Source organism: Ahaetulla prasina, chromosome 1 (assembly GCF_028640845.1).
Source record: "Ahaetulla prasina isolate Xishuangbanna chromosome 1, ASM2864084v1, whole genome shotgun sequence".
NCBI classification, from domain to species: domain Eukaryota; kingdom Metazoa; phylum Chordata; class Lepidosauria; order Squamata; family Colubridae; genus Ahaetulla; species Ahaetulla prasina.
The window spans coordinates 62,864,881-62,880,598 of NC_080539.1; the positions used below are offsets into that span (position 1 = coordinate 62,864,881).

At 43.2% G+C, this 15,718-nt stretch overlaps 1 protein-coding gene across 1 annotated transcript in view; it reads left to right on the forward strand.

Moving 5' to 3' along the window:
* Window positions 1-15,718, forward strand: part of DNAH14 (dynein axonemal heavy chain 14) — a 279,895-nt gene that overhangs the window by 170,338 nt on the left and 93,839 nt on the right. Inside the window, exons 48-50 of the mRNA XM_058169855.1 lie at window positions 9,306-9,481; window positions 10,732-10,860; window positions 12,354-12,494. Coding sequence (XP_058025838.1) covers window positions 9,306-9,481; window positions 10,732-10,860; window positions 12,354-12,494 — 446 coding nt within the window. The remainder of the gene's footprint in view (window positions 1-9,305; window positions 9,482-10,731; window positions 10,861-12,353; window positions 12,495-15,718) is intronic.

Genomic DNA, 15,718 nt, shown 5'->3' on the forward strand with positions numbered 1-15,718 from the left:
AATGGGAACCATCAACAAAGAAATGGAAGGTTTTAATACTCGCTGCTCAAGAACAAGCACTGCAAACTAATGCCATGAAAGTAAAGATACAAAAATCCACCGACAATCCAAACTGCCAACTTTGCAACGACAAATTCGAAACTGTTTCACATTTAATATGTGAATGCAGCAAAATCACACAAACTGATTACAAAGCTAGACATGACTGAGTTGCTAAATTAATCCACTGGTCATTATGTAAAAAATACGACTTACCTGTATCCAAAAAGTCATGGGAACATAAAGTGGAAAAAGTTATAGAAAATAAGAAGGTGAAGATCTTGTGGGGCTTTCGAATACAGACGGATCATCACTTGGAACACAACACGCCAGATATCAGTTGTGGAAAACCGAAACATACAATTTGTTGACATCGCAGTACCAGGAGATGCCAGAGTTGAAGAGAAAGAACTGGAAAAAATCATGAAATATCGCAACCTGGCCATTGAAACTACACGGCTATGGATGAAACATGTAACAGTGATACCCATTGTCATCGGGGCACTTGGTACCATGTCCAAGAATTTTATAAGATACATCAACAAATTGCAGCTTCCTGCAATAACACCAGCAGAACTGCAAAAAACTGTGCTACTTGGAACATTGTACACCTTAAGAAGGTACTTGGTTGATACCTAGGACACTGGCAGCAACCCATATCAACCATTAGCATCAGTCAATGGTATTTGTGATGCATTTTCGAATGTTCAGTTGACTGAGTTTCATGTTTAATGAATAAAGTTATTATTACGATTATGATTATTGATGATGATAATAATAATAATAATAATAATAATAATAATAATAATAATAATAATAATAATAATAATAATAATAATAATAATAATATAAGCAAACTAATAATGCAACAAGTTGCTGGGTCAATTTGCTTACTTTTGGGCCTGTAATAGCATGTCCCTAGTCTTCCAGTATCTACATTACTCAATCTTTGGGGCAAAATGGCTATGCATATTTTAAATACTTCAGGGAATATGAAAACACCACTGTTTGTTTCTCCCCTTTTCAGCTGCCTCTGTAGGTTTATTCTTTCAATAGAGGTGACAAAGGTTAAAATTCTCTGTTGATATATAAAGTTCTAGCACAACCTGCTTTTAAATTCTGCTATGTATTGTTCTTCCCAAACCACATGAGAAATAATACTATTTAATCTCCATCAGTTTATAAATTCTACTATTTTATAATATGCCAGAAAGTCCTTATAGTAAGTACATGGTTCCTTGCATTAAGCTTAGTTATATTTTATATAGGGTTTTCACTTTTTTAAAAAAGATCCTTTGTACTGATCCTTCATCATATTTAGATGATTGGAAGTTTATGCCATTTTACTTTTTCTAGACCTTTTCTATCACATGCAGGATCAATGATGGATTATGGATCAAATACCCACACTTATATTGCATAATAAATGTACAAAATATAGTGCATACATTTTGATCTTTTGCTCACTTGAAAATACTGAATGAATTACAGTGTTTACAGTATTAATTTCCCCTTAGTAATTCTTGTTAGAATAGTTTTCAATTAATAATAATAATAATACTAATAACAATAACAACAACAACAACAACAACAACAACAACAACAACAACAACAATAATAATAATAATAATAATAATAATAATAATAATAATAATAATAATAATAATGTTTTAATTTGTATACTGCCCTTCTCCTGAAGGACTCAGGGCGGTGAACAGGCAAATAAAATACAAACAGAAACATACACCATAATTAAAACAACCCTTAAAAAACTGATTCAAATTTGCCAGAAAATTTAAAATAACTTTACACCCCATAAAAATTACAGAAATTTAAAACCCACAATTAAAATTTAAAATTTAGAATTTAAAATCAGGCCAGTCCAGCCATATGGAATAAATAGGTTTTAAGTTCGCGGCAAAAGGTCCTAAGGTCAGGTAGTTGTCGAAGCCTGGGGGGAAGCTCGTTCCACAGGGTAGGAGCCCCCACAGAGAAGGCCCTCCCCCTGGGGGCCGCCAGTCGACATTGTTTGGCTGACGGCACCCTGAGGAGTCCCTCTCTGTGGGAACGCACCGGACGCTGGGAGATAGAGGCCGGCAGTAGACAGTCCCGTAAGTAGCCCGGTCCTAAGCCATGGAGCGCTTTAAAGGTGGTAACCAATACTTTGAAGCGCACCTGGAAAACAACAGGTAGCCAGTGCAGTCTGCGCAGGATAGGTGTTACGTGGGAGTTCCGAACCACTCCCTCAATAACCTGCGCAGCCGCATTCTGGACTAGCTGAAGTCTCTGGGTGCTCTTCAAGGGGAGCCCCATGTAGAGAGCATTGCAGTAGTCCAGACGAGAGGTAACGAGAGCATGAGTGACTGTGCATAGGGCATCCCGGTCCAGGAAGGGACGCAACTGGCGGATCAGGCGAACCTGATAAAAAGCTCTCCTGGAGACGGTCGTCAAATGATCTTCAAAAGACAACCGACCATCCAGGAGCATGCCCAAGTTGCATACCTTCTCCATTGGGGCCAACGACTCGCCCCTGATAGACAGCCGCATCTGCAGCTGACTGTACCGAGGTGCCGGCATCCACAGCCACTCCGTCTTGGAGGGATTAAGTTTGAGCCTGTTCCTCCCCATCCAGACCCGTACGGCTTCCAAACACTGGGACAGCACTTCGACAGCTTCGCTGGGGTGGCCCGGGGTGGAAAAGTACAGCTGAGTATCATCAACGTACAGTTGGTATCTCACCCCAAAGCCACTGATGATCTCACCCAGCGGCTTCATATAGATGTTGAACAGGACGGGTGAGAGAATCGATCCCTGCGGCACCCCACACATAAGGCACCTCGGAGTCGATCTCTGCCCCCCTGTTAACACCGTCTGCGTCCGGTCAGAGAGGTAGGAGGAGAACCACCGATAAACGGTGCCTCCCACTCCCAACCCCTCCAACCGGCGCAGCAAGATACCATGGTCGATGGTATCAAAAGCTGCTGAGAGGTCTAATAGGACCAGGGCAGAGGAATAACCCCTATCCCTGGCCCTCCAGAGATCATCCACCAGCGCGACCAAAGCTGTCTCCGTACTGTATCCGGGCCGAAAGCCGGACTGGAACGGGTCTAGATAGACAGCTTCATCCAGGTACTGGGGTAGCTGACATGCCACCACACTCTCTACAACCTTCGCCGTAAAGCGAAGATTGGAGACTGGCCGATAATTCCCTAAAACAGCTGGGTCCAGGGAAGGCTTCTTGAGGAGAGGTCTCACCACCGCCTCTTTCAAGGCAGCGGGAAAGACCCCCTCCCGCAAAGAAGCAGTTGTAATCCCCCGGAGCCAGCCTCATGTCACCTCCTGTGTAGCCAGTACCAACCAGGAGGGGCACGGATCCAGTAAACATGTGGTGGCATTCAGCCTACCCAGCAACCTGTCCATGTCCTCGGGAGTCACAGGGTCAAAATCATCCCAAACCACCTCAACAAGACGGGTCTCGGAACTCTCGTCTGGATCTACCCAATTTTGATCCAATTCGTCCCGAAGCTGAATGATTTTATCGTATAAATAACCGTTAAACTCCTCGGCACGCCCTTGTAGGGGGTCCTCCCGCCCCTCCTGTTGAAGGAGAGAACGGGTCACCCGAAACAGGGCGGCCGGGCGGTTATCTGCTGATGCAATGAGGGAGGAAACGTAGGAACGTTTCGCATCCCTCAGTGCCACTAGGTAGGTCCTGCTATAGGACCTAACTAGTGTCCGGTCAGCCTCAGTATGGCTGGATCTCCAGACACTCTCTAGGCGTCTTCTCTGGCGTTTTATCTCCCTCAGCTCCTCAGAGAACCAAGGAGCTGGTTGAGACCGACGCCGGGTCAGAGGCCGCAAAGGTACGACACGGTCCAAAGCTCCAGCCGCGACTAGCTCTTCAGTCGTGCCGTGGGCCAGGTTCTCGGGAAACGGCCCAAGCTCCATCAGGAACCTCTCAGGGTCCATCAGGCGCCTGGGACAGAACCAACGCATTGGTTCCGTCTCCCGCGCGGTGGGTAGCGGTCTGAAAGTCCAGACGAAGGAGAAAATGATCTGACCATGACAAAGGGTCTATAACTAAATCATTTAAAATCAGATCATTCAACCACTGGCCAGAGATAAATACCAAGTCTAGGGTGCCTCCCCCGATGTGAGTAGGGCCATCAATTAATTGAGTCAGGTCCATGGACGTCATGGAAGCCATGAACTCCCGAGCAGTCGAGGATGCCGTGCCAGTTGATGACAAGTTGAAATCCCCCATGACCAACAGTCTAGGGGTTTCAACTGCCAACCCAGCTAGCAACTCCAACAGCTCGGGCAGGGCTGTTGTCACGCAGCAAGGAGCCAGGTACGTGATCAACAAGCCCACCTGAGTCCTGCGACCCCGCTTCACATAGAGGGTTTCACACCCAGCTATCTGAGGCACAGTGGTCTCCCTCGGTTCCAGACTCTCCCTAATAATAACCGCCACCCCGCCACCCCTACCTTGCGCCCTCGGCTGATGGAATGCTCGGAAACCTGGTGGGCACATCTCTACTAGGGGAACCCCCCCTTCCGTGCCCAACCAGGTTTCCGTAATGCCCATAACGTCCGTGGTCCCTTCCTGAATTAGATCTGAAATCAGGGGAGCTTTATTAACCACGGATCTTGCATTACATAACATCAGCCGAAGGCCCAAGTCCCAGGTATTCTGGCCACTCGGGGAACGGGAAAATTTTGGGGGGCCGGAGCACGCGATCGCTCTTAAATAATGAGGATGTGCCCCCAAAACCTGATATGGCCCCCCTTCTGCCATATCTGCCTCTCCCACATACCGTATTGATAGCAAAACCCTGGTGGACTGGAACGAGACCCTCCCCCGCCACCTTCGGACCTATTAAATTACCGCCGTGAACACTTGCTGGACTCGTCTCCCCCCCCTGACAGGTTTTTCCCCCTCCCCACCCTCCCCCCTCCCCCCCAACCCAAACCCGTCAGTTCCCACCTCCCTTAAAATTCCCATTAAAACTCCCTTAAAAGCCAATTAAAACAATTAGTTAAAAATCCCTAAGTCTCCTATTTTGGCATGCCCCCTTTCGGGGTCCCAAAACCCATCCTCAAGATGGGCCCTCGATAATGTGGGGGGCCAAACCCGCGAGAGATGTTATATAGATGTTGAACAGAAGGGGCGAAAGGATCGACCCCGCGGCACCCCACAAGTGAGGCACCGCGGTCGACCTCTGCCCCCTGTCAACACCGTCTGCGACCGGTTGGAGAGATAGGAGGAGAACCACCGATACACGGTGCCTCCCACTCCCAATCCCCAACCAGCGCAGCAGGATACCATGGTCGATGGTATCAAAAGCCGCTGAGAGGTCTAATAGGACCAGGGCAGAGGAGTAACCCCTGTCCCTGGCCCTCCAGAGATCATCCACCTGTCGACCAAAGCTGTCTCCGTGCTGTATCCGGGTCGGAAGCCGGACTGGAACGGGTCTAGATAGACGGCTTCATCCAGGTATTGGGGTAGCTGTCGCACCACAGCACTCTCTACAACCTTCGCAACGTAGCGAAGGTTGGAGACTGGGCGATAATTACCCAAAATAGCTGGGTCCAGGAGGGCTTCTTGAGGAGGGTCTCACCACCGCCTCTTTCAAGGCGGCAGGAAAACCCTTCCAACAAAGAAGCGGTGATAATCCTCTGGAGCCAGCCTCGTGTCACCTCCTGAGTGGCCAGTACCAGCCAGGAAGGACACGGGTCCAGTAAACATGGCGTGAAGCCTCCCCAACAACCTGTCCACGTCCTCGGGAGCCACAGGGTCAAACTCATCCCAAACAGACTCGACAAGACGTGCCTCCTCTCCCTCGCTTGGATCATCCCAATTTCGGTCCAGACCATCCCGGAGCTGAGCAATTTTATCATATAGATAAGCACTAAACTCCTCGGCACATCCCTGCAAAGGGTCATCCCGCACCTCCTGATGAAGGAGGGAGCGGGTCACCCGAAACAGGGCGGCCGGGCAGTTATCTGCTGACGCAATGAGGGTGGAGGCGTAGGAACGCCTCGCCTCCCTCATTGCCACTAGAATAGGACCTAACTAGTGTCCGATCAGCTTCGGAACAACTGGACCTCCAGGTGCTCTCGAGGCGTCTTCTCCGGTGTTTCATCTCCATCAGCCCCTCGGAGAACCAAGGGGCCGTACGAGATCTGCGCCGGGCCAGTGGCCGCAAAGGCACGACACGGTCCAAGGCCCCAGCCGCAGCCTGTTCCCAGGCCACGACTAGTTCCTCAGTCGTGCCGTGGGCCAGATCCTCAGGGAATGGCCCAAGCTCTGTCAGGAACCTCTCGGGGTCCATCAGGCGCCTGGGACGGAACCAACGTAAAGGTTCCGTCTCCCTGCGATGGTGAGTGGCGGTTCGGAAGTCTAGGCGAAGGAGAAAATGATCGGACCATGACATCGGTTCTGTTACTAAATCATCTAATTCCAGATCATTTAACCACTGTCCAGAGATATAAATCAGATCCAGCGTGCCTCCCCCCATGTGCGTAGGGCCATCATTTACTCGAATCAGGTCCAAGGCCGTCATGGAAGCCTGGAACTCCCGAGCTGCAGTCGATAACAAGCCAGCTGATGGTAGGTTGAAATCCCCCATGACTATAAGTCTGGGGGTCTCAACCGCCACAGCGGCAAGTACCTCCAACAGCTCGGGCAGGGCTGTGGTCACGCAGCAAGGAGCCAGGATGGTAAAAAGGCGCCCACATGGCCCGTGGTCGTCCTTCAAGATGACAGAGAAAACGTCCACCGGGCCTGTTGGCGACCACTAGGCCGAACCGCCAGGCCATCAGACCGCCAGGCCAAACACGCGCCCAATGGGCCAAGCCGCTCCACCGCCGAGCCATCTCTCTCCCAAAGTCCGGGGGGGCAAAGGTCTTGAAAAAGCCCCCCACAGGCGGCCCATTGATGTCCTCTAGATGATAGAGAGGGCGTCCGCTAGGCCCGTGGACGACCTTCAAGATGACAAAGAAGGCGACCATCGGGCCTCTTTGCGACCACTAAGCCAGGCCGCCAGCTGGAGTAGGCCACTCACCCGCCGGGCTTGTTGGGTCATGCCACCGGCCCCAACCACTGAGCCAGTTCGCCGGACCCAGCCGCCCACCAACAGGCCAGGCCATCGCCAGACCAGACCAGCCAGGCCCCCGCCACTGCCGCCGATAGTACCGCTGCTGGGGGGAAAGAGCTCCAAGGCTCCTCCCGAAGCAACCACCAAGCCAGGCCGCCGCCGCCACCGTTGAAAAGCCCGGCTGCTGCCACCGCCGTTGGAAAAGGCCAGGCTGCCCGCACCGCCGACAATACCGCCGCTGGGGGGAGAAAGCTCCGAGGCTCCTCCCGAAGCAACGCCGAGCCAGGCGCTGCGCGCCGCTGGAAAAACCCGGTCGATCATACTGCCGTCGGAGGGAGAGCGCTCCGGGACTCCTCCTGAGGCAACCCGGAGCCACCCAGCCTCAATCCGACCATCTTCTGACTATCCGCACTGTCTTCTACCCGGGCGGGGGTCCAAGCTGTCAAAAGACCCCCGCCCGGTCGGGTCCAAAAAAGGCCCGTCGCCGCAGCTCCTGTTCAGCGGCGCGGCGCCATCTTGGACATGCGCAGAGAGAAAATTAAATAATTTTGGTGTTTCTTTTGTTTGAAATTTATTTTCTTAATTACAAATTATAATTACCTTGATGGACGTATCTTTTCTTTTATGTACACTGAGAGCATATGCACCAAGACAAATTCCTTGTGTGTCCAATCACACTTGGCCAATAAAAATTTCTATTCTATTCTATTCTATTCTAAATTAATTTCAAATCCAGCTGAATGTTTTTATTAATTGGAATTACAAATTTTATAATTTCTTCATCTCCTTCATTATAACTATAGAAGCCTGATAGTCTCTTCTGTAATTTTTAGGAGATCCTGGCAGTGGAAAGACTACTATGATAGATAATATGCTTGGAAGACTCCAAAAAGATGGATTAAATATAAGGAAGAAAACAATATTAGGAGAGGTCTTTTACTACAACCAAACTAAAATAACAAGGTAACTGCTAAGAAATTTAGAGGGCAATTCAAGCTCTTTCTTGAATATATTGATCCTAAATATTTCAGCAATACCTGACTAGTATGTTAATGTTAAAACAAAAGTGAGAATATATCTTTTTTTCCCAGTGGCATTTTTTAATTGAGTTTGATTTGGGGTCATGGTAGAAGACCATGGAAGACTTTTGAATTCTTTATATCTATATCTCCAGTCTGCAGTTTTTTTCCTTCTTTTTTGATTTATGACTTCTCCATTCGTGGGAAGAGTCACTAGGCTTCTATAAAGCTAAATCACAGTCGGCCATTCATGTCTGATGTGATTCAGTGTATTTTCTTTGAATAAAGTTGTTGATGTTGATGACTTATCTATATAAATAAATTAACAATAGTACAGTAACGATAGGTTTAGATTTAATATACTGGAAAATTCTAGAAAGTAGTAACTCCAACCAAATTTTTGATGATTTTATGGGAGAACTGGCAATCTTGTGTTTTCTTCATTGTGTTTATGTTTTACTGTCTAGCTTGATGAGGAACTACAGTACGCTGAAAACAGATCAATTTCGTAGCTCTTGGAAAATAACACATTCTTCAACCAAAGAATTACGTATGTCATTGATTTTAAAGAAAGAAGAAAATGTTTTAGGGTTAGATTTTCTTTTTAAAATGAGGATATATTAAATTTTAAAGAAATAAGTTTAAATTATGCCTAATGTTAAATACTGAAATCACATCCTTAATGAAAAAACAACCTACTAAAGGGATTAAGATTGGCCAAATTTAAAAGTAAATAAAAATGGTTCCATAAAATAGCTAAGAATTCTATTCCTTTGACTTTATTTCATTTCTCTATGCACATCTGAATTTTTTAATACATATCGAGAGCATGTTGGTATCTTTCATTGCCAGCCTAATATACCAATTAATTTATAAGAATTATAAATTGACATCATAAGGTTTTAAATGATATATATAAGATTAATAACATAATATAGTAATAATATAGAAGGGGAAATCTATTTATGGCATATTCTTTTGAACCTTCTTACAAGTCTTTTAAATCATTGATATCAGTGGTGGGTTGCTACTGGTTCGCACTGGATTGGGCGAACTGGTAGCGGCGATGGCGGCAGCACTTTTTAAAAGGTTTTAACCTAAAACAGTTAAAAATTATGTAAAATGTTAACAATTCAATTTGTTAAAGTTTCAGCTCTCAGCTCAATAAGAGAGGATTCTGATGTAGAAGAACCATCTTCAGGGCCTATCATTTGTAAATTACAATTAGGTGCCCATACAAGTGCAGCTCAAACAAAGAGTTTGATCACCCAGAAATTAATACTGAAAAGTAAAGATGTCATGGGTGCTCCACAATCTAAACAAGTAAGAACTTTATTTATAGTTTATTTATAAGTCACATACACAATAAGCAGTTTATTCAGTCTTCATTTCAAAGAAATGGATTTGAACCACAATTAGTCTAATGCAAGAAACAGAACATATTAACTTTTAATTTTTTCAAGAACTTCAGATTCTCATGGTCTCTAGAGGTCCAAATTAAAATATAAAGTAAAAATTTACATTTCAGAAAGTTGCCAGAACTCAGAAAATTTCTGAGATCTTGCAAAATATTATCATTTTTAAATCCCTATACTGATAGTCCTCATTTAGCAACCACAATCAGAACTGACAGTTCTGTCAACAAGTGAAGCAGTCACTAAATTAAAATCATAACTGTGCTTAAGATCTTACTTCAGTTCCTTTGCTTTATAGAACTGCAAAGGTCATAAATGTGAGGATTAGTCATAAAGTTACTTTTTCATTATAAAGTTACTTTTTCATCACTGTTGTAACTGAGGATATTTGCTAAATGAGATAGTTGCTAAACAAGAATTACATGTAAAATCACTGAAAGCCACAAAAAAGTATCAAAGGTTTCAAACATCCTCATTTACTGATACCATCAGAAAGCTTTTGGCTCTCAAGAAGCAAGTTGTGTTCTCCAGCCTAGAACAAATTGTCTATCCGTGTGTTATACAGAAAGGAATGAGGAAGAAGACAGGAAAAGAGTTATACAAAATTAACAACATCCATCCCATCCCCAAAAAACAAATTTTGGGAGAGAGAGAAGGAAATGGGTTACAATTAGGCATATATTTCAATATTTCAATATTTTTAGGCTCAATTATATTACAAGCTACATCTGGAAAAATGAACAAGAAATGGATTTACTTAATATGTTCCATTACTAGTGAAAAATGAAACACCTCACATGCAAACTTTGATTATTGCGTAGAATGGTCCCTTCAAATGCTATTTCTAATTCAGATAATTTATTAAGAAATTTTGTTGGAGCCAATTATTAATTCTGTGAGTATTTAGGGTGATTTAGGGTGATTTTCTAAGCCATCTCTTCAATGACTGAGTACAATATATACTGTAGAATAGAATAACAGAGTTGGAAGGGACCTTGGAGGTCTTCTAGTCCAATCCCTTTATATATATGCATAATGGATCATACTTATTATATATAATAATAAAAATACCACAGATAGAAATTAAGTGTCTAATGTTTTTGTTAATATACTTTAGATGTGATAGTCATTTATGGTTTTTATTATACTTATTTCAAGGCACTACTGTTTATTGATGATCTGAACATGCCAATCACAGAAGCATATGGATCCAAGCCACCATTAGAGTTCATCCGTCAGTTTGTGGAGTTGGGAGGATTTTATGACATTAAACACCTTGAATGGAAAGTATGTTTAATATGGGTAACATTTCTTTTGTTATTTTTGTTTTTTGTTAAATTAAGATCTTTTCATTAAAAATTTGTCATGTAAATATAGTATTCTGGATCAGTTGAAATTCATTCCGAGGCAACTTTCATGAGAAGTTGGCTGATCTTACTTTTTGTTTTTTTAGCTCCATAGAGGAAGCTGCCAGGCAACCGACTTGGTTATTCCCAAAAGTTGCCTCATGGAGTTGGTGGAATTTCTCCTTAGTTGTAGGTTGGATCTTATTTTAACAAGCTTCCACACTTCTTGCCCTGCTCTCTAATGCCTTAGAGAACAAGACTTTGTGACAGCCCGTCAAGTACTGAAAGGCAGTTATTAATGTCTCCCCATCTTTCTCTTTGATAGGCTGTACGTATTTAGCTCCCTCAACCATTTGTCATATGATTTACCCTCAAAGCTCTTTATCATCTTTGTTGCTCTTCTATACACATTTCCAGGGTCTCAACATCTTTTTTGTATTTTGGTAACCAAAGCTGGATGCAGTACTCCAAGTGTAGTCTCATCAGCATGGTGTAAAGCAGAGTTTCTCAATTGTGACAACTTGAAGAGGTGTGGACTTCAACTCCCAGAATTCCCCAGCCAGCTGTGCTGGCTGGGGAATTCTGGGAGTTGAAGTCCACACCTCTTCAAGTTGTCACAATTGAGAAACACTGGTGTAAAGTGATGCTATCATTTCTCATTGCCTTGATACTATCCCTCTGCCTAGGACTGAATTGGTAGCTGCAGCATACTGCTGGCTTATACTTAAGCGGTGATCCATTAGGACACCTAGATCCCTCTCACAATTATTTCTGTTGAGCCAGTTACTGCCTATTCTGTACCTATGCATTTGGTTTTTACTGCCTAAGTGCAAGACTTTACTTTTCTCATTATTGAACTGCACCTTGTTGGCTAGGATACGATTCGGTGCTCAAGTCTGCCAAGATCCTTCTGAATTGTGAGTTTATCTTCACTAAAGTATTGAAGTATATCAGAGTTTTAAGTATATTAATCTGTTGTGTTCACATATGATTTAGCTCTCAGAATTGCAGACGTTTTAGTTACTTGATTTTTCAATTCAGTTTTTTAATTATACAGTCAGCAGCTATCTTGAGCTATGTTAGCTCATAGCTATTCTGAGCTATATTAGTTACATTATGAATTATACTACAGTTATATTACATATTATTACATATACATTTTTCAGTTTTAAAGTTGTTTTGTGGGGGGGATTATTGAATAAAAGTCTTAATGAACCTGAAGTATTTCTGAAGATATTTGTACTTTTGTCTATATTTGTATGAAGCTCTGTACTTACCCTAGGAACAGATTGATTTCTTTTAATTGCATTAGAACCTTTTCATAAGAATTTATAAATTCATTATCAATCATCCTGAACCGATAAAACAATATTATAAATATGTTAATTTATAAGCTTTTTTTAAAAAATGCTATCGTGTATATTTTTCTAATAGAATATTCAGGACATTGCCACAGTTGCATGCTGTACACCTCTAAATGTAGGAAGTAATGAGATTAGTACTCGTCTTCTGTCCCGTTTTTGCATCTTAGTTTTGCCTGCAACTTCCTTACAGTCTTTGCAACGTATTTTCCAGGTAACTATCCCAAAACATTTATTTATTTATTTTTACAAAGAGCAAAAAAACATAATGAAATGTTATATGAAAATTATAACAATAGCAATAGCACTTAGACTTACATATCACTCCATAGTGCTTTACAGCACTCTCTGGGCAGTATACAAAGGCAGCATATTGCCACAAACAATTTGGGTCCTCACTTTACTGGCCTTAGAAGGATCAAAGTCAACCTTTAGACGGACAGAATTGAACTCCTGGCTATGGGCAGAGTTAGCCTGCAATACTGCATTCTAACAAGTGCATCACCAGGGCTTTTATAGAAATACCCTTATATAAAAAAAGGAATTGAAGACTGAAAAATTGCTGAACACTAGCACATTGGATAATGATGGCACTTACAATCAATTTAGCAACCTTTTTGGAGGTATGCAGTTACTGTCAGCTAAGAGAAGAAGAATTATCCTTCTCTGAACAGTGGTGAGAAAGGGTTAGAAAATACATTGTTAAGTCATCTTACCACAAAATCTAGAAGAGAGCAAAAGTGCATTAGGGACTATTTCTAGCAGCTAGTGGGGCAAAGTTTATCTTCTGGAATATTGCTGAATTGTCCTTCTAACAACAAAAGTTATAATATAACAGGCAAGACTGGAATATTTGCTGCTTGAAATATTGCATTACATTACCTTTTTTTGCAATATTTCAAGTTCGCTGACAATGTTGTGTTCTTGTGGAAGAGAGGCTTCTTCCTCAATTAATGGTTATCAGCTACTATCTGACTGCTGGGCCCTGAGAGATCCTGGATTGACACAAACACTGATATTCTGCATGTTCTTAGCAAAAGTTAGTTTCTGTATGAAACAGGCTTTTGGGGATGGATAGAATGGAGCTATTCTCCCATACTATGTAGTTAGCAAACATTCTCTGCTCATCCCATAAAAAAGCTTTTACTAATTATTTATTTAAAAGATTTATATGGGCATCCATATTAAGCAACTCTGTGTGGTTTACAACACAATAAAACCAATTAACAAAACAATACTAAAACCGTAAAGCAATAAAATATTGAAACAAAACTTTGTGCCATAATAATCTCTCTGGGATGCCCCACAGCAGGCTCAATTGCCGTCCTTCCATATTATCTTCCTATATAAATTTAGCTTACAGATTTCCAAAATCAAAATAATGAGCAAAAGAGTAGTCAGATGAAATCCAAAGGCAAAGAGCCTGTAGCAGGTTTGTCAGCCATTCCAGTTCAAAGTCACAGTCATGAGGTCCAAGAGTCAAGGCACATAAGCAGTGGTCATCAACAGGGGGATTTGAGTTTTCCACTCTGTTTTAATAGGTGTTTCTTGTTTAGCAATGTAAAACTCCTTCCTTGCAAGCAGTTTTGCAGAGCGCCTTTGCTGTATTCTTTTTGAAGGCCACCATGTTCTTCCATTGGGATGGGGCAGTAATTCTGCATCTTCATCTTTGGAATACAATAGCAGCTGTGTCTGCTGGTATGTTGGCCAGTCCCACCTTCTCTGTTTGCTCAGACAAAAGTCCACCTGGTGACTTTAGAGCAACTGCTCATGATCTGTTACCACACCTGGAGCTGGCTACTTGTCATTGGTTTTCTCATTTGACTCGGAATCAACCATAAGAATCCTATCCAGTGCCTCAATAAATAGTCAGATTTTACTTGCCTTCTAAAAAGATAGAAGGGAGGGGCTCTTGAATAGCTGGTAAGAGGATGTTTCACAAGATAGGGGCAGCCACAGAAAAAATATATTTTCAAGGTCCCATTAGATGGCATGATTTTAGGGAGGGAACCTGGAGCATGGTCATCCTATCTGATCTAGTGGGATGGATATATTTGTTTTGGATAGCTGTCAAGGCTTCTTTGATTGGCACTTGGGTGAAGAGGATATGACATCAAAGCTCACGAGTAGGTCGCTGGGCTGTAAGTTTTGTTTCTTTATGATCTCTATGAACTGGAATGAGTTTTTACGTGTGAGGCGATGGATTCTGCATAGGGCTGTAGTTGTTTGGCGAGAAATTTGGCTAGGTTTTGTAGAGGTGAGCCTATGGAGCTGACTATGGGTCTGAGTGGGGTTCCTTCTTTGTGTATCTTGGGAGGCCGAGAGCTTAGGGCATCTGGATGATTTCTCTGGGAATGATTCTTTGTTGGATTTCTTCGCTGATGGGGAGGCTTTTATTTTGGATCTAGTGGTTTTTCTAGGTAGGTGGTGGGGTCTGTTTTAGGGGCTTGTATGCAGGGTCTTGGAGTAGGTTGGTTAATTTGGTTTGGTAGTCAGATGTGTTCATAACCACCGTGGCGTTGCCCTTGTCTGCTGGTAGGATTATTATGCTGGTATCTTTTTCAGGTTAAGTAGTGCTGTCTGTTCCTCTTTGGGTAAGTTGCTTTTGGGTGGCTTGCTGCTGCAGAGGATGTTGGTGATTTCGAGTCTGATTTTGTTAGCGCCATCGGGGTTGATTTTGGTCAGGCTGGTTTCAACTCCGCATATAATGGTCTCAGTGGGGATGTATTTGGGAGTGACTGCAAAGTTGAACTTTGGAAAGGACATCGGTTTCAGCTTTGGTGAGGATCCTATCTGAGATGTTATGCACTGTTTGTTTCATGTGTTGCTGTGAGGGTGGAGGGTTTGTTTCTGGCGTTCTTGTAGTCTTCGGAGTTTGTTGGTGTGCGTGTCTGTCTTGAGGGTGGTCTGTGTTTCGCCTCCAGACGGCAAGTTGTTTTGGATTTGTCCCAAAGTGCCGGGTGCATCTTGTTGCTGAGTTTGAGGTGAAGTGTGAGGAGATCTTTGTTGATTTGATCTAGGAGGAATCTTTTGTGTGAAGTTCATTTCTGATTAAGGCCAATTCTGTTCTTTTTAGGATGCGTTTGGTGGCTGCAGAGTTGGAGTGGAATTTCAATTGGAAGCATTTGGGGATTAAATTTTCATCGCGCAGTTTCGTAGGAATGCGAGGTCACATAAAATGGAAGCTCTTTGGACTTCTAGTTTTCATAGGTCCTGGTCAGATGGTGGATTTCCTCCCGTAGAGGTGCAATATTTGTTTTCTGAGGTTTTCACGGTGTTTGTATATAGCTCTTTGGTTGTTGGGTTTTCTCCGTGTAAAATTGGAAGTGTCTTGGCGACGTTTGACGAAGTCTCATTCGTCATCTTCAGGCTTCAACTTCGTGCTTTGAGCAATGTGTGATCGCAGCTATTTCTTTTTGAACCCCACCAGCAGTTAAA